The 20270-nt window shown below is 43.1% G+C and overlaps 2 protein-coding genes across 2 annotated transcripts; both read right to left on the bottom strand.

Annotated features, from left to right (window-relative positions):
* Positions 1 to 3: 3 nt before the first annotated feature.
* Positions 4 to 1038, bottom strand: LOC144538343 (P2Y purinoceptor 4-like; the record flags this gene model as incomplete). Its single annotated transcript, XM_078282405.1, has 1 exon — positions 4 to 1038. A coding segment is annotated over exon 1 (1035 nt), but the record flags the coding sequence as incomplete, so codon positions are not given.
* A 3220-nt stretch (positions 1039 to 4258) lies between these two features.
* LOC139925624 (phosphatidylinositol 3,4,5-trisphosphate 5-phosphatase 2B) lies at positions 4259 to 19883 on the bottom strand. The gene is made up of 27 exons (XM_078282406.1): positions 19747 to 19883; positions 17976 to 18039; positions 15168 to 15306; positions 14863 to 14983; positions 14538 to 14678; positions 14204 to 14291; positions 13942 to 14019; positions 13625 to 13762; positions 13366 to 13480; positions 13185 to 13285; positions 12995 to 13097; positions 12695 to 12891; positions 12075 to 12192; positions 11799 to 11895; positions 11494 to 11632; positions 11241 to 11340; positions 10655 to 10743; positions 10091 to 10172; positions 9360 to 9449; positions 9150 to 9263; positions 8981 to 9069; positions 8806 to 8893; positions 8529 to 8681; positions 8029 to 8110; positions 6582 to 7380; positions 6356 to 6471; positions 4259 to 5507 (listed from the first exon to the last, which is right to left on the bottom strand). Exons 1-27 carry the CDS (start codon positions 19881 to 19883, stop codon positions 5414 to 5416), a joined length of 3672 nt encoding a protein of 1223 aa, XP_078138532.1. The 3' UTR covers positions 4259 to 5413.
* Between the last annotated feature and the right edge of the window lie 387 nt (positions 19884 to 20270).

Below are 20270 nucleotides of genomic sequence, written 5' to 3'. Positions count from 1 at the left end.
ATGGTTATTGTTAGGCTGTGTTTGTACATAGTCAGGTGATCGGCTGGTGGTGGTCTGTCTCTTCCCTGTCAGAGCTGTCATCAGCTTGGAGCGGTAGTGATCCCCAGCCAGGAAATACAGGATGGGGTCAATACAGCTGTTCACACTCGCCAGCGGCCTGGTGATCTTGTAAGTAAAGTTGACAATGTTGAGGAATTCACAGTTTAGATCCAGAACTCGAGAGGTGTAGTAGAGGGTCCGTGTGATGTGAAATGGAACGAAGCACACCGCAAACACCACCAGCACCACTACGATCAGCTTGATGGACTTCTGGCGGGAGGCGGCGCCCCGCTGGTTGGCAGATAATCCCCGTCTGGGCCGGCACAGGGCCCGCGCCATCAGGCAGTAACACACCACGATGACCAGGAAGGGGACGCCAAACAGCAGCACCATCACCACGGAGCTGTAGTCGACGTACTCCTCGAATTTCTCCTGGTTGGTGGTGTCGTGGCACAGCGTGTCGTTGTCCCTCTTGGAGGTGGTGACGAAGATGAGGTTGGGCACCAGGCACGCCGTCACCACGGCCCACACCAGGCCGCACACCAGGTGGGCGTGCCGGGACTTCACCAGGGTCAGCGCCTTGATGGGGTGGCAGATGCCGAGGTAGCGGTGCACGCTGATGCAGGTGAGGAGGAGGATGCTGCAGTAGAGGTTGGCGTAGAACAGGAAGCGCACGATCTTACAGGCGGCCACGCCGAAGGGCCAGTGGCTGCGGTTGGCGTAGTAGTAGATGAGCGTGGGCAGGGAGAGGACGTACAGGAAGTCGGACAGGGCGAGGTGGAACATGTACACTGTGCTGGGGTTCCACGGGCGCATCTTCGTGAGGAACATCCACAAAGCCGTGGCGTTCAGCACCAAGCCCACCACAAACACCAGGCTGTAGGACACGGGCAGCAGGATGTATTTAAACTCCTCGTCAAAGCGGCAGCTGGAGTTAAAGTATGAAGTGAAGACCATCGACTGGTTCTGTCTGCCATGGCTGGAGAAGACTAAGTCCATGATCTGCCTTCTCACTGCAGCTCCTCCAAGACAGAAGATGACAACACCTTTGAAGGAATTAGGAGCTTTAGAAATATGTAGACTGTACATTATGTTCCAAGCACACAGCAATCTGGTCGATCCGTCAGTGTAGAGTCAATAGTTAAAATTTATATTTATTAATATATTTTAAATGTTTTGACCCAAGTTTGATGGGCAACTGTTTACACGAATATGCCTACATTTTCAACAGTGCTTAACTATGGGGTTACTTTTTAAAACGTGTTACAAAACATATTACACTTGATCGATATTTGTTGTTCACATAAACATTAGAAATCGAGTTATGCCAGTGTGGGCTACTTACCCTAATACGATCCTATAGCCGAGTATCGCTGGCGGGCTGGTCCTGATCCCGGTGTAACAGAGAAGTCGTCTTGTTTCTACAACGTGACTCCACACTGCTCAGCTCACAAAGCGGAGATCCAGCTCCTGGCGTCTTGTCCGTCCCTCTCGAGTCCGGCCGGAGCAAATGAGGTAAGCACTTGTAGACATATATTTAGATATCAAGTTTAGGTGAATGCCGTATTGGAGTCCATAGCACCGCTGCAACGACAGTTTATTCAATCAACACACTGAGCGCAGGATGCACGGATCGTCTATACGGCTGAAATGGGAAGTGCAATCGCTGAGTGAGCAAAAGTGGCACCTAAAAAAATCTCCAGTCAAAGTCAGGAGTTCAAAATAGTGAAATGACATTCTGAAACAGCTGCTAGGGCTCGTTTAATACTACATACTGATTTCATGCTACATACTACTTTCATACATACAAAAATATTACTGTTAACCCTTAAATAACCCTTAACCCAGCCCATAAATATTACCATTTTGTTTTAAAATGCAGGCTATTAAGATAGGTGATAACTGCAGTAATATTTTATAATGAGTTTTACTGTCATGTAGCAATTATTTGGGGAGAGCAAGTGTGGCATTTTTCAAATGTAGAGACATGTGTAGGCTATTTACCTCTTTTTTTGTTCACTTCCACCACAGCAACACTTGATGCTAGTGGATGATAAAGTCTACAGCTTTAACTTTACAGAAGTTAATATTTGCACAGCTGTACAGTATATGGGTGCTACAAAACGCAACAATTGCATTATTGTGGGAGCAGTGAGGGACTGACACATCTTTCTGCTCAGCAACCCACGTCATCTCTGATTTTTTTTTTATTATAGATTCTTGGGATAGTATTATAAAGCGTGAAATTATAGGCCTGAAGCGTGATCATAAAGAAATAAAAGTAGTTAGGATGAATAATAGTTGACAGAGATAGTATAAATTAGATGACTTAAACAGAGGCCATGTGAGGCTTTCACGTTACAAGTTCTCTAAAACCTAAGGACAAAAAAACAAGACCATATGCACTGCACATCTGTATGGAATAACGCCTACAGGAAAATAGCCAAACTTCATGGCTCATTGAGGACAACATCTGAAGAAGATCCCCATCACTCACTGATTCACACATTCACAAAAGGGTGAATATTTTTTCCTAGTCATAAATAGCTTAAAACAATAACATTCTTGTGCCTACAAAACATTTTCAGTGCACCAATAGCACAGCAGCTCTCAAAGTCCAGATCATCAGTGTCAAACTTGGCACTGCATGCCATTTGCCATGCATTCCTTCTCATTTTCCAGCTACAGGAGAAGCTACAGCGAGCAAGCAGTGTTATGATCACACCTGGTTCACATAGTATTTTCAAATACTTTTAATGGTTTGTGTTAGCCTACTTAAATGCCAGATAAGTGGTTTGGCAGAACAAGGAAGCACAAGAAACAATCACAGACAGTATTTGAATTTCAATTGAGGATACATTTCTGTGACTGGTATCTGACACAATCTGAATTATCCTGATATGGTCGGTATATGTCACATATGTGGTACTCCATGCAGGTTAAAACAAACAGTAAGAATTATTTGCAACTATTTTGATTTCACATCACATTTCAATATGTGTGTCTCTGTGCGTAAGGGTCAAATTGGTGGTAGTTGTTTGTTTTTCAGAGTGTATGGGTCAGTTTGTTGGTAGCGGTGTGTGTTTCCGTGTGTATGGGTCACTGTGGTTGTGGTTCAGATGTCTGGAATGTGAGTGGGCCAGTGACACAGCATGTTCCTCATCAGAAACCCATTCAGCTAAGAGTGCAGGGTGGAGTTCACAGAGAATAGAATACATGTTAAAATACAAACAAAGATAAATATAATAAAAATATAGTTTAGGGTTAGGGTTAGTTTAGGAATTTGTTTATGTAAATTATTGACAATTGTGTCTTTTCCTCAGATTGTTTTCTATTATTCTCCATTTTTTCCTGTTTCAAGGCTGTTTGTTTTTGTTTTTTTAAAACATGGCCTGTACACACCCATTTTTTAAAATAAAAATGCTGTTGCATGATCATGAGAATGTTCATGTCAAATGACACCCCTATTAATTTAAACACATGGATTTCAAGAGAAAAAAAAATGACTGGATTTTGCAACCGTTTCCTTTGAATTACGTGTTGCCAAAAAATCCCAGCATCCCCAGAGATGATGACATCACCACAGCCCAGACCGGTCTGGCGTGACTGTAGATTTGCCTTAGTGGTCACTGACACATACCTGCTGTCAGAGAGCAGAGGGATGTGTTGGTTCATGCCTTAATAAGTAACTACTCCAACTGAAAGTTACATAAACACTGAAACACACACACACACCCACACACACACAGACCAGAATATCATCAGTGTTTTTTTTAGGATCAAATTCACAGGTGTCTAATCTTTTTGTTTGCAGCATATCATTTAACTGAGCTGACAAATACAATTTTCTCATGTTTGTGCATGGGCAAATTCATGAAAACTCTTGTAATAACATATCTTAACAGCGGAAAACATTCTTCTTGTTCAGTCATGCAGAGTGAAGAAACATTCACTATGCGCTTTATAAGAAGACCTTCAGTAGAGGCCATTCAAACAAAATGAAAAAAAGCTTATTGCCTTGAACAAAACTAGGGTGAGAGAGAAAGTACTGACGCTGACTGAAGAATTGTTATATTTAGTGCAATCTGATGAAACATAATGACTTACGGTGCTTGGCTAAAGCTTCCTCATATCACATGGTAAAAGTGAAGGTCCTGCTATTGTGTGTTGGCATCTGTGAGGCTGCAACATAAAGAGAAGCAAAATCCACTTGGCATGGATTGTTTTATAGTTTTATATCAAGACAAAGCAAACATGAAGACACCAAGCACTTTGGGATCATCCACTGCAGAATTTCACCTGGGAGCAAAACATTTTCATCTGATACAGTATAAAGTTCATTGTAGAATAAACACCTCTGTTTTTTAAGATATTGAAATTCTTTACCGGAGTAAAGTTGCTCATTCTACAAATATCACCCATATGCAAGCAGAGCTAGAGCAATAAGTATAATTATATTTAATAATTATAATTAATTATAATTAATAATTAAGTGACACTAAACAGCATAAGGACAGTATAGCGTGATGATGTGAGCTGTGCACAGAAATGGAGCAGACGTCAAGAAGAGATTTTTCTGCTCTCAGCATTGCATGGCAGCATGAATTGACACTCGTGATTGCTCAGTGACAGTCAAGAGTTGCTTTATGCACTTTAGTTTTAAAAGGTTGCATAAAAGCTGCACGGTGGACAAAGGCACTGATTAAGTGACAAGATAGCAACAGTATCAGACAGTAAACAAAATGAGATGTGGTACATAAGTCCCCTCATACTAATTTTACAGAGGATGTTCCAGTAGATATGTACAGCTATGGATTTTATGCTCCATAGGTTTCATCGAGGGCTTTTACAAGCTCAGATCCAGGATCAGTAACAGTAGAGTAATGGAAAGCACAGAGGGGGTGGGAGGAGTGTGAATGGTAAACACTAGCCTTGAACGGACACTGAAAAATGAAGGACTGTATTTTTATGGCCATTTAAAAGTCGTTTAAAAAACATCTATGAGACCTTGAGACCATAATCAATATTTGTATATGTGACGGTAATTGGAGATACACGTCTTAAACCAAGCTTTCCATTCACATCTCTCACCCTCTCTCATTATCTATCAAGATGGATAGGTGAATAGAGCAGGCTGTGCAATGAGTATTTCCTGGGTTACGTTCCCTATGCCTTGTTTACACGGACAAACCATTGTTACAGTATTGAGCCAGTAAATGAAGAGATGCCAGGTCTGCGGTCGAGTCCAGCTGATGTCTATCATTGATATCTACTCTCTTCAGGTCCCAGTTCTAACAGTTCTCCCAATCCTTAGAGAGAGGGCTGGAACAGACTTTGGGGCTTCGTAAGTGTCCATGCTTTATATCCCTGTCTGTCAGTTCCAGATCCTGGGTAGGTTCTCTAGGATCCTGCGTCGGTGTGAAGGGTTAGACACTCCTGCAGCGCATAAATCCTCCTCTGTGATCCCACTGTGGAGAAGACACAGGCCGTTGTGTCAGACATGACGAAAACCTCAGACAGCAGTTCATTTCTAGTGATTCTTATTTTATTTAGTTTGTATTATTAGTTTTAGTATTACAAAGTTTATATAATACTAGTTTTGTAAATGCATGTGGTGCAAACATCATTTGTATAGCTGTATATGATGGAATGTGATATTATACTGTATATGACAACATCAAGTTTGCTTGTTTGTTTTTTTCATTTTTACTTAACCATAAGAACCTAATCACATCACATCACGGCATTTAGTGGATGATTTTATCCAAAGTACACAGGAAAAAAAGGTGCGTAACCAAAAATGGTTCTAATGGTTCTAAATGGTTCTAAATGGTTTTAATATCCCAAAGAACCATATATAGTTCCTTGGGATATTAGGATATTAGGTTATTGGATGGTGGGTGATGGCATAAATGTGGAAAATAACCAAACCCTCCAAAGTATTTTTTGTGCACTTGCAAATGAGACTAAACAAGGGCAGATAAACAAAAACACAATGCAGGTGTCTAAGCAAAGGAGTGCAGAAATGGTTCTTTAAAGGTCTGAAAGGTCCTTTGTGGAACCAGAAATGGTTCATCTGTGGCATCACTCCGAAGAACCATTTTCGGCACCTTTATTTTTCTGTGTGTACCATAAGTGGCTGCATTTAAGCATGGGTGGCCCTAGTGTGAATCAAGCCTCTACCCTGACAGAGTGATGCTCAACTCACTGAGCTACTGGACCAAAACGTGGACCCTGACCATTTGCCAGGGTGTTGAAATAAGGCCAAGAAAATCTGTGGACTGAATGTAGAACATGTCATTCAAACTCTTTTTACCTGAAGTAATCCAGATCATCCCAGCCACTGAGGCTGAGTCCCAGAGTGTATTTCTGAAGACCCAGAGTACTGAGAAGCTCCCGCACTGTCTCTGGTGCACCTTGGAGGACAGACACCTGCATTGAGGTAAAATAGAGAGTATTTTTTTACTAGAACTTGTAGGCCTACAATGAGCCAGTGGTCAGTTGTTTCAAAAAATGTCTGCTATTGACATGTTACATCTTACCTCTTTCTCCCAGCTGTAGCCCCTCTCAGCAGGCATGGTAGGACCATTTCTTTGGCATGGCCTCTGGTTGGGTATGGATGGGCCTCTGTGGTCTGTGGGAAAGAAGTCCACCTCGCTGAGGGACTTGGCAATTTGCAAGGCTGTAAGGGAATTGTCCCCTAGAGGCCCAGGGTGCTGCTGCTGCTCCACCATCCAGGGGACTGAGGCCTGACAGTGCGGTAAGCGGGTAGGAGTGTAGGGGAAGAGAGAGGGGGCGTTGGTCCCCCGGATAGGACTGGTCCTCTCTGGGTGAAGCTGAGGTTGATCCCTTCTGGCTTTCTCCCTAATGATGGCTGAGTGGTTCATATAGGTGTTCCTCAGGTTCTTTACTGGTAGTATGGAGTCCTGAACAATCTTTTTACCCAGGCATCTCGCTCTGGGTGGTGACGCCTGTTCCTGGTATTGTGAGGTGGTGTTACTTGGGGCAGGAGGTATGGGAGATGGGTTTTTGGTTGGGAAGAGTTGATAGGAGGAGTTGGTTTGGGGTGGATGAAGGTCATTGGTTGAAGTGTAAGGGGGCAGGATGGCTGGTATCTCAATCTCTGTAAAGTCTGACCTGCGAGCGGACTTCCTGTCAAAGCCCTGCCCTCCTGCAAGTTTTGGGAGCTGCAAGGCCTCATTTCCGGACCAGATCACCTGAGGGTCCCTTCGCTGGACTGGGGCCTCCTCCACCCTGCGTGGCACTGACACACCTTCAAAGATGAAGTAGGCAGGATTGGTGTAGCTGCTGGGGGTTAGTTTGGGAGGAGCTGCTGAGGACCTGTAATGAACACATAAATCTTAAGGAGACTTTTGTTAACTGAACTTCATTACTAACATTACATTACTAACCACATCCTCGATTTTCAACGTGGTTTCACAAGACTTCATAACGTGTTATATAGCACTCAGTAGTAGTAACAGTACAGTAACAGTAGAAAGCCCTCAACTCACTAGGCTTACATATGACTGTTAAACACTTGTATTCACTGTTCAAAGTATGCATCAACAAATCTTTTCTACTTAATGATAATATTTTGAACTAGTAATAACATGCAATAATGATCTTATTTTTCCACTGTAGTTTAGATAATATCTGTATAACTCACCTGCTCAAATATAAACAGCAATTTGGAATGGACTTCTGTCAAGTTTTTCAAAATAAAAGTATGCAGTAGAAAAGTAAATCCAAACTTCAGTTTTCTGATGTGGACATACTTAGCAGTTAAATGTGTGTTCACAACTTCAAAAGGATCCATAAACATCCCAAACAAAATCTTGCTACCTGGAAAAGTGGGCATGTGACTTCACATGCAAACTGCTGAATAACTGGATGAGTTTTTCAAAGTTCTCTAGCAAGCCATTGCTTGTGAGCTGAAGGCTTTCTGGTGCTTTACACTGATGCTAAGAAATATCAAGAGGTCCTCACCTGTTTATTGGGGCCCGTGTAGATCCAGGAGACACGTGTCCCCTCCCATGACCCTTTTCATCCTTCTCAAAGCAGAACCACTCTGAAAAAGTCAAGTGACACTAAATTTCAAAATCAGGAAGACTTCTTCAAAGTCAGTGTGTTGTGTGTGGAGGATAAAGGCTAGGTCAGTATGAGATGCCATAGCATGGTAGTGTTTGTGTGTGTGTTGTCGTGGGGCCTGACCTGATGCCAAAATACTCCCTCTATCTGTCCTGTGTCAGTGGCTCAGGATGCATCTGGTCAGGGTCAGTCAACCAGGAGCCAAAAGAGGAAGCGGCCGAAAGATACCAGCAAGTGAAAAGCCAAGACACGGATCATTGAGGAACCAAATAGAGGAAGCAATGTGAGACTCACAGGAGAGCCAAAGAATGCAGTGACAGTCGAGACGAAAAGTTTAGTAGGAAGTGATAGTGCAAGCAAGGGGCAGTGTAGGAGAGTAGCAGTTCTGGCTGACCCACCGTAGATCCTCTCCCGTGTTCCTCGCCTGTCCGTGGGCACGTGGACCCTGACCCGCCCCCTTATGGAGCCCATCTCCTCACCCCGGTGACTCAGAAACGTCTCAAACTGCTCTAATGTACCAGTAAGTGAGCGCAGAGCCACACAGCATTCACCTACAGCAGAGAATTAAAGAGATTATTCTTAAGATTAAGGGCACTGATTAACAAAGTAACCACAAGGGAGTGAAGTTATGAATTGGGACAGTTAAAAGACAAAATGGATTGGCCGGGGACCAACCGTATGACTCAAACCCGTCACATGACTTGACAGACAACAGCAGGTGCTGATCTTGAAGATACTCCATGTCGGACACAATTGGAAAAAGCTATGCCAGACATAAACAGAACACAAGTTAACAGCTTGACTTCAATGATGTATTTTCAACCATTTCCAAATAGACTGAGCCTCTAACCTTTGGCAGTTGTTTGGAGGACCAGCCTAGTTTGAGAAACCCGGGCACATCACAGCTCTGTGAGTCATTCTCACTTGAGCGTCGTGTCTCTGTGAAGAAAGACATGCACATCATTTTGCCTTGTAATGCTTAAGATAAAATGATGACTACTTTTGATTTGACAGAATACCTTCTAGGCAACACGAATGAAACTCAATGAAGAACTTGGCTTTGCTTGCCGTCTTCACAATGGCCTCGACGCCTTCAAGCTCGATCCAGGCCCTCTCCATGCTTGAATTTGGGTCTGTTTGAAAAGCAGGGCAACACTGGTCACATAATCAAGGGATTCAGTCATATTACATCTGATTGTGTGTTCTAAGAGCCACAACAATGACAGCACCTGTTTTGGAGATGAACTGTGACGTCACCCCTACTTGGAATGTGGCAAAAACAGGTGAGTGGTCACTTGTGAAGATGTCATCTGTACAACCTGGTGAGAGACAAGTCCCAGTCATCATCATAATATTACAGTACTCTATAATTGCATTAACAACACTAAATATTTTGCCCTTTTCATGCTTCAAAAATTATGTAACAGTATATAGCTTGAAATTGCAAAACTGAAATTCCTCTGATTGATTTGCAAATACATTTTGATAGATTTCAATATTGATATGTGAAATAGGCAGCTCAGCAGTCAGCAAGATCAGGAAAAAAGGCAATTTTAGAGGCAAAAAATAGTACAATGGTCTGAGCCATATTAGATGCTTTCTGCTACTTTGTGGTAGTTTTTTCTGGTTTGATAGTTTGCTGAGGCTAGACAGAAACAGAGGCTTTGGCTGCATGAGAGGAAATGACTTTGTCTCTTTATGGACCACAGACCAGGATGTAGGGGTTGACCGTTATTCATTTACAGGGCGACTGGCATTTTACAGTAAAACAATGAAAGAAATGCCCGCAAATGTCTAATTTGAGAATGCCACATCAAATCCATTGCCTAAGTTTAAGTCTTAAGCATTTCCTTTGCTTTTGCTTTCTTTTTCATTTTGTTTCATTATGTCTTATCCGTTCCCTTTTCTAGTGAAAGCTTTCTTGAATACTTTCTTTTTTGTTTTGATCTCCGGAGCTTACCATATGAGGTGCAGATGATGTGTGTCTCTGGATAGGACTTCCACAGAATCCTATCACACCAAGATGGAACATTGACTCGCACCTATAGAAACAGAATTAGGTTATATCTCAAAAAAATGTGTTTGTGTGTTTAATAATGAAAATATAATGTATGGCAGACGTGGAAATATGCAATGGAGGGTGCGCTCCATTCCTGTTATGTCAGACATTCCCTTTTCGGTGCAGGGTAATTCTTAACCTCCTATTTTTAGTGGTCATGGCAGCTGCTGTCAAAGTCACGTATCCCCTACAGACCTTGTAAATTAGGATTAGGTTACACATAAAAATATCTTAAAATGTGAGCCATCGGTATACTTGGAATGTTTCTGGGGACTTGTCTTTTTACAGCACAGCATGTATGTAGCATCACAGCCTAAAATACGATATTCCCATAGCTTAAAAGTGTACATGACAGTGTCAGACTGTGAAAAATGTTATTTAGAACAATTATTAAGATGCACAGTGTGATGAGGAGGTCCTGTCACTTCTGCCTGTCCTGTAACTCTGCTAGGTGAACAGACTCACCCCTGAAGTCTTGTACTTCTGCCATAGGTAGCAGTCTCTAGAGCCCCGCTCATACCGATAGGTGGGTGGAAACGCAATCTTCTCTTCCTCTTAACCATGACAAATAGAGAAAATGTACAAAGTGGAGAGTGATAAAGAGGAAAGCAAAGGCAGATTCAAATCAGACCTGGGAAAAATAGTACTTGCAAATACATTTTGTTTGCTCATTTTAGCCTACTTCGATGCTAAATATACGAGGTTTGCCACAGAGGACAAAACAGTGAGGGCCAGAAAGTTGCCAGACAATCACAGGAAGGTATTCAAAAGTCATTTTAACTTTAATATTCAATTTAATTTTAATATTGTCTGTGATGGACAACAATAGCACTATTCGATATGTCCTAATATGGTAAACCCCACCCACCTAGTACTCCAATTAGGTTATAACAAACATTTTTTGAAAATACTATTTGACCCAGGACTGAATCAAAGGATGAAGAAAATAATGACAATTGCAGTATTTGATGCACACGTAACAATATAATTTCTAATATAATATTCATAGTTTGCAATATAGGACAAAGGCCAATATGAGGGTGGAACTCACTGAAATTGAGAAAGGCCTTCCTCTTGTGCCTCTCTCGGGTCAGCTGGTCCGCACACATGAGCTCCTCAAACTCCCTCTTGGACACATGTTTCAGAATGTCCTGAAGGCACGGAGGGCCAGGGAGAAGCAGGAGGAGAGGGTGAATGTCTGGAGTTTTTCAATATTCAGTATGAGCGGAGGGTTTTTACATTTGAGCACTGTGCTGAAAAGGGGGAGCTATGAAAAACATACAAATAATGACTGTTTTTCTGACCTGTACATCCAGGTCCAGTCTGTAATTGAGGTCTCCACACCAGAAGAGGTGGGTGAAGCGCAGGCTGATGTCAAAGGCACTGAGCTGCTTGTCACCCAGAGAAAGCAGTCTGAGGATGTCCACAAAGTTCTGGTTCCTCCTGAATATGACATACATTAAGACAGGATTGTAAATCATATTTTCCCCTTTTTTATTGCAAAGCATAGACATGAAAAGGGCACGCTTCCACACACTCTCACACACAATGTGACACATCCCTGTCAGTCCACACACACCTCGCTTTAGCTTCACAATAAAAAACATACCTAAGGACTTTCTCACTTCCAGAGGTCAGGTGGCAGTTCACAAACCCGAAAGACGTTCCACTGAAGAGGAAGGAGACCCCAACGGCCCCCTTGTTTCCTGAAACAGCAGAAATACCCAGTCAAACCTCTGAGTTAACGAAAACACATTTTGTTCCCGTTAATCATGTACTGATATTTTTGGCTGTTGGCCATGATGTGATACGCTTTCTGTATTTGCTTTGTGTGATTATCTGAGCTGAGGCATTTTGGATGATGAGATCATGGAGGGCAGCGTACCCAGTGTGTTCCCCAGGCCAGTCTTCACACTGGCTGTGTTCACATGGCTGATGCGGCTCTCATGCTCCGGCTTCACAAACACAGCCAGCCTCATATTCCAGAGGGATTGCACTGCCACCTACAGGACATAGTCCCACATTACATTACAAGGGGTGACAGGAATAGTCCAACCAGTCAAGGATTATACTATTACAGGAAGGGTTTCATTGCAAATTGTTATGCAAAAAACTATATAAAAACTACATAAGGAAAACGCTGGCTGAAACAAATTATGCAGTGCCTGAAAAAATATAGATATTGGCTTCCTCAAAAGATAACCTCATATTCCCTAGGGAGTTTTCCTTTCAACTCAGCAATCATTTTGTAAGAACAAGTGTCATTTAGATCAAGTGGTAGATATGTAATTTTGGAATGAAACTCCTAAGATTGTACAATATATCCTAAGAAATGAATATTACAAGGGAACCTTTGCTTTACCCACTCTTACCTATTTTGGGCATGTTAATATTAATTGGCGACTTTCTTTGCTTCTATAATGTATAATGTCTGCCCCTTATTCACAGGGAAGAAAGAGTGGAAAGATCAACAGGAGAGCTGAAGCAGGAAACAGGGATGCTTACTTGTTTGTAGTCAATGTGAGTGTAGCTGCGAAGGGTTGCCTTGATGTGCTCTGTCCACTCTCTCTCCCCCTGAGGGTTTTCTTGAGTCCCCAGGACGTAGATGTCATGAGGGAGCAAGGCGGTAGACTCATCTGGGGTGTGTCCCAAACCGCAGCAGGTCACCCACGACTGGAGGCTGCGAGGGGGAGGGGAACCGCCTGCGCACACAAAACACCACGATAAATCAATAGAATAATGTTAGTCTCTTCCTTTAATAATTAATGAACGAGTCTTAGTGTTTATCGGCACAATTGTTGTTACCCATATTCCAGGTGCCAACAAACACAGAGACCAGGTCAGGTTCACTCAGCTGGGAGTGTCTGGTTTTCATCAGTTGTAGCAGCTGGCAGAAGGCCTCACGCTTCTGCAAGAGACGGCACAATAACTCAGTGAAATATGGGACAGCAAACATTGGTATCCAATTAACAGTAAGAGTATAACTCTGCCTTACCCTTGCACTCTCAAACATCAGCTCCCGCGGTGTGTTGTGATGGCTGTCAACCACCATGCGCACTTTGGCTGAACTGCTCTGGAACTTGACAAGCTGCAGGACTGACACACAAAGACACATGCTACAATAGAGCACATCTATGAGCAAGAGAAATGTGACAGGCACATAAAGATTTGCTTACTTCGGTCATGTGAGACCGTCTCTACGCCAAATGATCCAGCCTTCCTGTCAAAGAGCAGCACTCCTGAGTCCACATCCACAGAAACTGTCTGTCTGCCATAGCGCACCATCTTCACCTGGACACACAAAGAAACACAACTGTTAATACCTGTACACAGTTAGAGAATTATCTTAAGGTCAAGGTAAAATAAAACTGAATAACAGGCTATTAGCAGGATTTTATAGAGTGCAAGATAAAGTGCCCCTCTCCATTGATTTACCTGAAAGGAGTGGACTGGCATTGGCCTGGCATGGTTCTTGACAGAGGTCACAGTGACGGGTGTTGGTTCAGGAGGGGGCGGGGCAGGCTGCACCGCTAGATTGTGATTGGTCACCGCATCCTGTAGTGCTTTCAACACCTCCAGGGGCAGAGAATTTATTAGAATTTACCTATCTCTGTCCATCATAAACACATTTGGCTTCTTGTTATCGGGACAACTTCTACTTAATACTCATAACTTACAACTGACCATTGCTGCTGAAGGTCGCAAGACTGTGAGGGCCATGAATTTCATATATACCCAGTTAGTAAACATACCCTTTTCTCCAGCGAGGAAAGGAGGCTGACCAATGCTGTAATCTTAGACAGCAGGCTGTCTAGCTCCATCTCTGGACCCTTGTTCCAAAGAGACAAGAAGATAGATGCAACTTGATGATGCATATGAATGTTAATGCAGATCTTATACAGTTTTGCTTGCAACACTTTCTACTAAGAGCACTAGAGGGGGGTACTGTTTCAGAATTTCCACAGTTTGTGTAGCCTTTACTGTTCTTAGCGTACTACATGTTTTGCTTTGTACCTGTGCCTTGGCACATGTCAGAGGGCAGCTAGGATGGTCGAACACTTTGGCCAGGGTCTCCAGACTTGACAGCGTCAGGTCAATCTCACTGTAGATCAAACAAAACACACAACTTTTGCTGCATGACCACAGATCAAGGAATCATTCATACCCAAACTGTCTAGTATCCACTGAAAGATAAAACCCAGTGCAGATCACTCAGTGCAGATAGCATCCCAGGAGCATTGTACTGCATTATAGTGCAACCAGCTACTACATTCAAACTGCTCCTGGTCTTCACTTTCCCTTGAAATTTTTGTCTTATCATTAGCAGTAGGAGCAGAATGATGCACACCTGTTGAGGCCTTGGCAGGCAGTGCCCAGAGTGCGTTGAAGGTGGCGAAGACTCGTTGCTCCTTTATGCACACTCTCGATGTCGAGAGGCAGCTCACTGAACAGGTAGTCACTGAGCAGGCCAATCACCTCACCTGCCATGCTGTGAGGACAGATAGGAGGTACAATTCAGTTGTCACAGCTCTCTGCAAGCTGTTCATGTAGGCTACATTCCTAGCATTTCATCAGGCGGCATAAACCTGTGTGAAGCATCTCAGGAATAGTTTTTGGACAATTTATTTCTAATGCTCTGTATTTGAGTTTGTGTTTAAGCTAGATAACTGTACCTGGATGTGTTCAGCTCCTGTAACTTATTCAGGAAAAGGGCATGAGGGGCTGGTGTTGCTGGTGGCCCTGTGGAAGGACCTGTGTTGATGGAGGCTGGAACTGGGGGCGGCTTCTCATCATCTGTGCATCCATAAAACATGAAATTAAACCTTTCAAACTAGTTGACAATTCATATTGCAGTCCTGGTGGGGGGAGGTTTGAGCCTCAGTGACACATTCTGTATTAGATAAATGATAGAGGATGCATAGTAATGTAGGTATTTAGCATGTTAGTGATTTGTTGTAATAGCAGGATGTGGGCCCACCTGAGCTCTCATCCCCAGTGTCTGTGTCACGGGTGACAGGGTAGAGCAGAGGGGTGACCAGGCCCTTATGGGGATGCTGGTACCCCAACACCAGGTCCTCCAGCGTACGGAAACAGTTCACCTGCACCCCCTGTGTTGTCTGTGAGACACACACACACACAAGGACACATATGCACAGAAGTCAGTATGTATATCACATGGACATGTGTGCATGTTCACAGGCTGTGGTTACTCCAAACACGACCTGGAAAGGCCAAAGAAACTGTAAATACATGTAGATGATAAGGGACACATAAGCATGCAAAACACTGGTGTTACATTCAGTAATGTTTGAATATGACATCTGAAATTAATACCTTTAATATGTTTATTTGCATGTCAGTTTTATATATACAAAGTGCTTCACTATCTATGCAAACAAAACAAGGCTGCATACAAAATAAAGAGGGCAGCAGCAAAAAGCAAATACATCACCATAAGGGTGGGAATGGGGGCTATCTGAATTTCTGTATTTAAGGGATAAGTATAGCTGTGCATCGTCACTATAGCACTGGAAGGATCTATTGTGTCCATGGATAATGTGGCCAAGAGGGAGCATGTAAATAGAAAAAAGTATGGGACCTAAAATTTGAGAAAAACCTTGAGGAACTCCACAAGTAATGTGACGATGATGGTGAGTTTCCAATTTGAACTGAGCCTGATTGGCCTGATTCTATGAGAAAGATATGAGCTGAATCAATTTAGTGCAGTGCCTTCATGCCAACACAGGAATCAGGCAATCAACTAAGATGTGATCTACAGTGTCAAAGGCCACACTACGTTCTAGAAGGTCTAAAATAAAACCTTAACCCAAATCCACTGCCATTAGAATATTACTAGCTAATTCTCAACATTTTCTTCAACTCTTTGCACTTCTAAGGAGAGGCTTCAATACATCACCAGGGATGGGCGTAATGAGCGAGTCTATCTTAAACAAGTCCATAGAATTGTAACATTTCTCTAATATGAGATACAAAAAAAGCCACTCTAACATCTTTAACCCTGAAACTTTGATATAAAGTCTTACAAAATGTCATGGACGACTTATAATTTATTTGCCTTCCTTTTATGTTCCACTTTATTACATTCCCTCCTGTGTGCTCATTGACCATGAAACAGCTTACTCCTAGCTTTTGGAATGCCAATTAAAATGATCTCAACATTATGAATATAATAATGTCTGAGTGTGCTGTGTAATCTGAATTTGTAGTGTCATGTTTTGGATGTGTCTACACAGCACCATCCCCCCTCTCGCTTGGTGGAACTAAGCAGAAGTATCTATTTGCATGACAGAAAAAGTCACATGCAGATGAAGGAGGCGTCCCAGTGGGATTCAGAGAGCGGTGCCCTGCACCCCTCTGAGGAGGTGAAACAACTGACAGCTACTTCCTGGATGCTGCAGTAGTTGGCTGCCATGATTCGCTGTGTTCCACTGCCCAACTAAGAACCCCGAAAACACATAGTTAGGAAGTTTTACATGCAAACATTCACACATTTAAGCCACAGGGAAGCCTACTATGATACCGTCCACAAAAACCTGCACAATTACACTCCAATGCCACTCAAAGCAGTACAAACACAGAATTAAGATGAAATAAACACATACACATACTGTACACATACACATGTGCACAGGTACCTACACCCACTCACATGCACAAAATCAACATGGCACACACTAGACCATAATACAAAATAAGCTCTTTTCCTGTGTCTTTTTTTAGAAGTTTTTGTTTTCATTGTGCGGTGAGAGAAACCATTCTTTGGCACGAGCTACCTGGGTCTTTTGCCAGGAACTTTTCAAATAGTATTTTTCATCCCACAAGGAACTCTTGAAAAGCAATTAAAATGAAATGAAAAGGAATATGGGACAGTGAGAGACAAAATAGGCCCAAAATATCTTCACGGCCCTCTTGGAAAAACAAAAAGTCAAGCGTGCTACTTCTTTGTGAATAAGTGGAGCAAATCCAGTGAGGGGAAAAGTGCTTATTGGAGGCTTCTACTGATGGCAGTGGAAAAACGACTGAAATAGAGTTTGGGGAGTCCTCATTTGAAAACAGAGAACTTTTCCAAAGCAGTCAAAGCCTTGTAAATGAGCGGTAGACAATCGTTATTGAATTCTTGTCATTGGAGTTTAATGTGCAGACATAGTTAAAAAATGCCAAGGCTGGCTTGTGGTTTGTCTCTTTTGTGTTACTTTCTGTTTGTGTGTGTGTCTGTGTGTATGTGTGTGTGCTTTTCTTCACTTTAATAATTAAGTGGTTTGCTAACTAAATGGTCAGAGTATCAAAAACACACACATACCGTAACTGTCTTAAACTCTGCCACATCCAACAGACCCATTATGTATAATACAAACACCCTAGTACATTCACACACACAACCAATAAACACACCCATTGGTCAATGACCTAGTGCGTGGGTAGAGTAGGAATCTCTGAGACATACACACAATTTCTCCTCTGTGCTGCTGAGATCATGCTGCAAGCATGCGGCCACATGGTAGAGATGGCATTCAAACAACAAGGCTACTGCAGTTGTAACAGAACCAGCACAGAAAGGAAACACAAACACGTTGCTGTTCTCCTTACAACAGCCAATAACAAGCCATTGTTTGATGCCTCGAACTCCATCTGGCTGGCTGTGGTTCCCTCTGTATGTACAGTTTGTACCAAGGTTTTCGGCTGTGTGCTGTGTTTCTTTCCTCTGGTCCTCGTTGTGGAGACAGAGAATACAGTGTCATGTAGTGATACTGGGATGGCCACTCACCTGCACTGCTAGAAGGCCGTCTGCATCAGGGAGAATACGATAAGTGTGAACATGACGTTGGAACCTTTGAAAAACAAAAATAACTCTGTTACTACTGACATAGCGAATTACTACAGAATGCTTGTGAGCAAACAACATTCAAAGGGAAAATGTACTTCAATTTAGTGTTGAAATAAGGACCAGATGTCTTGTTCTAGTTAACAGCACTGTAACTTTCTCAACAAGGCGCCAGTGATTTTACAGATTACAAATGACGTGGTTTGTTTTAGATCTACAGTGTAAGAGGAACACACAAATCACTATCTCCATCAATAACGTCAGAGGGATTTGTTGATGCTTTACCATAGCACTTTCAGGCAACAGGCAGAGGTGAAGAGCACTGTTTATTAGAACATCATGTGAACCAAGGGGAGACAAGTAAGGCAGACAGAGAATACAGATGAAAAGTGCAGAGGAATTAGAGAAACTGAAAGAGGGAATGAGATATTGAGAAAAGAAGGAAGGGGCAGAGGGAGCGCTGTGAGCAGCCGGGCTCAGCTTTCAGGAATGTGTCTGGCTCAGGCTGATGAGCGGAGAGAGCAGTGTGGTCGCTGCAGCTCCCGCCCTCTTCCAGGGGCCCCAGGGAAGACAGAGGGGAAGAGGGGAAACAGGGAGCCCTGAGCCAGGGTTGGACTGGCTGAGATGGCCTGTGTTCGGACAGGACGGCCTGACCGCTCTGGAGAGTGTGTGTGTGTGTGTGTGTGTGTGTGTGTGTGTGTGTGTGTGAAGTTGGCCCTGCCCTTAAGCGGCCCTTTAAGCCGTAGCGCTTCCTATGCTGCCTGCTGGCAGAGGAACGTGAAACTGATGGAGATGACAGGGGGAGAGAAGCTGCTGAATCCATTCACAGATGGAGACATTCTGCAGCAATCTTGAGTTTATGAATAGTTTCCAATCCTACATGCCAAAATCCAAAAGTTTCACAAGAGGTCTTAATTAAGTATGGTCCTACGTAGAACTTCTTTTTGTCTGAAGAAACCTTTTTGCAAAAGGTTGCTGCTATGAGACATCCTGGATGGATCAAATATTTAATACTTTGAATGTTTCAAGGAGGTGGAGTAGAAGGTCCTGGGTTCACATCCTAAGTGGAACAACCATAACATTGGACATAAACAATATGATTCAATAGCTACTCCACAAGAAATGTCTGGTAAATGGATGACTTCTGAACTGTAGACAGTCAACATCCACTTAACCACTTTAAGTATTTTCCAGTTCTTTTCAGTTGCACATAAAGGGGTTCCACATAGAACCACAATCGCAAGAGCTGTACATTTACAGTCACATTTACAGTTACAGCTCTAAAAGTAGTTATGCACTGAAATGAAACTGGCTCTACGTTACACCTATAAAAGTTCTTATACGGAACATAGAGCCTAATAAATCATAGATAATAACTGTGGAGTGTGCCAGCTGGGAGAAACAGGCTGTTCTCTGCTGAGCAGGTGTGTGTGTGTGTGTGTGTGTGTGTGTGTGTGTGTGTGTGTGTGAGAGAGAGAGAGAGAGAGAGAGAGAGAGGAGAGAGAGAGAGAGAGAGAGAGAGAGAGAGAGAGAGAGAGATGACAGAAGCCAAAATGGCTTAACTACTAAATAAAGCTCAAAAAGCTCAAAACCAAAAACAGAGAGAGAGAGGAGAGAGAAAATTAGTTAGTAAATTGTTACTGCGTGGTTGTCTTGAGACTGTTTGTGTGTGTGTGTGTGTGTGTGTGTGTGTGTGAATGTGTGTTATACTCACAGCAGGCACAAGGCGTAGGCTCCTGGCACAGACTCACTGTCTCTTACTAGGTAGCTTCCATCCCTGCCTGCCCGTGCCAACAGGTCCTCCGCATGCACACGGCTGATGTCACGATGATACCATGTTGCCGTTGCCATGGCGACCAGTGTTAAGCGAGTGTGTGCTCATTAAGATAATCCACAGAAGGCGAGGAAAAGGGACAGGACATGACATAGACCCAGTCAGTGTCAGACTCGCTCAGTCGCTCCAGTTGTGTGGTCCTGAGCTCTTCAGCGCTTACGGCTTTCCCATGATCCTGGTCCAAATGATCAAAGTCTCAGACGGAGACCGTGGAGAGACATCACCTTGTCCACATCAGCTAGCGCTTCCTGGGTCCCTGCTGGGTCCTTCACATCCTGTCGCACTGGAGGAAGAAAGAAGAAATATCCAACTGACTGGAGGAAGAAAGAAGAAACATCCAACTGACTGTCATGTGTGTCTACTGTAACAACATTTTCCCTCGTGACCAGCAGCCCACCTCGCCG

Source organism: Centroberyx gerrardi, unplaced genomic scaffold (assembly GCF_048128805.1).
Source record: "Centroberyx gerrardi isolate f3 unplaced genomic scaffold, fCenGer3.hap1.cur.20231027 Scaffold_129, whole genome shotgun sequence".
NCBI lineage: Eukaryota > Metazoa > Chordata > Actinopteri > Beryciformes > Berycidae > Centroberyx > Centroberyx gerrardi.
The sequence above is the reverse complement of the archived record's forward strand: the minus strand, read 5'-3'. Positions and strand labels throughout refer to the sequence as shown.

Bases quoted from the DNA above. Each gene is read 5' to 3' on its own strand.
- LOC139925624 (XM_078282406.1), bottom strand. From the start codon at position 19,883: ATGGCAACGGCAACATGGTATCATCGTGACATCAGCCGTGTGCATGCG. The intron at 8,682-8,805 runs GTTGGTCCCCGG...TCTCTGCTGTAG, and splicing joins TGACGGGTTTGAGTCATACG to GTGAATGCTGTGTGGCTCTG. The intron at 8,111-8,528 runs GTGGGTCAGCCA...TGACTTTTTCAG, and splicing joins AACACGGGAGAGGATCTACG to AGTGGTTCTGCTTTGAGAAG.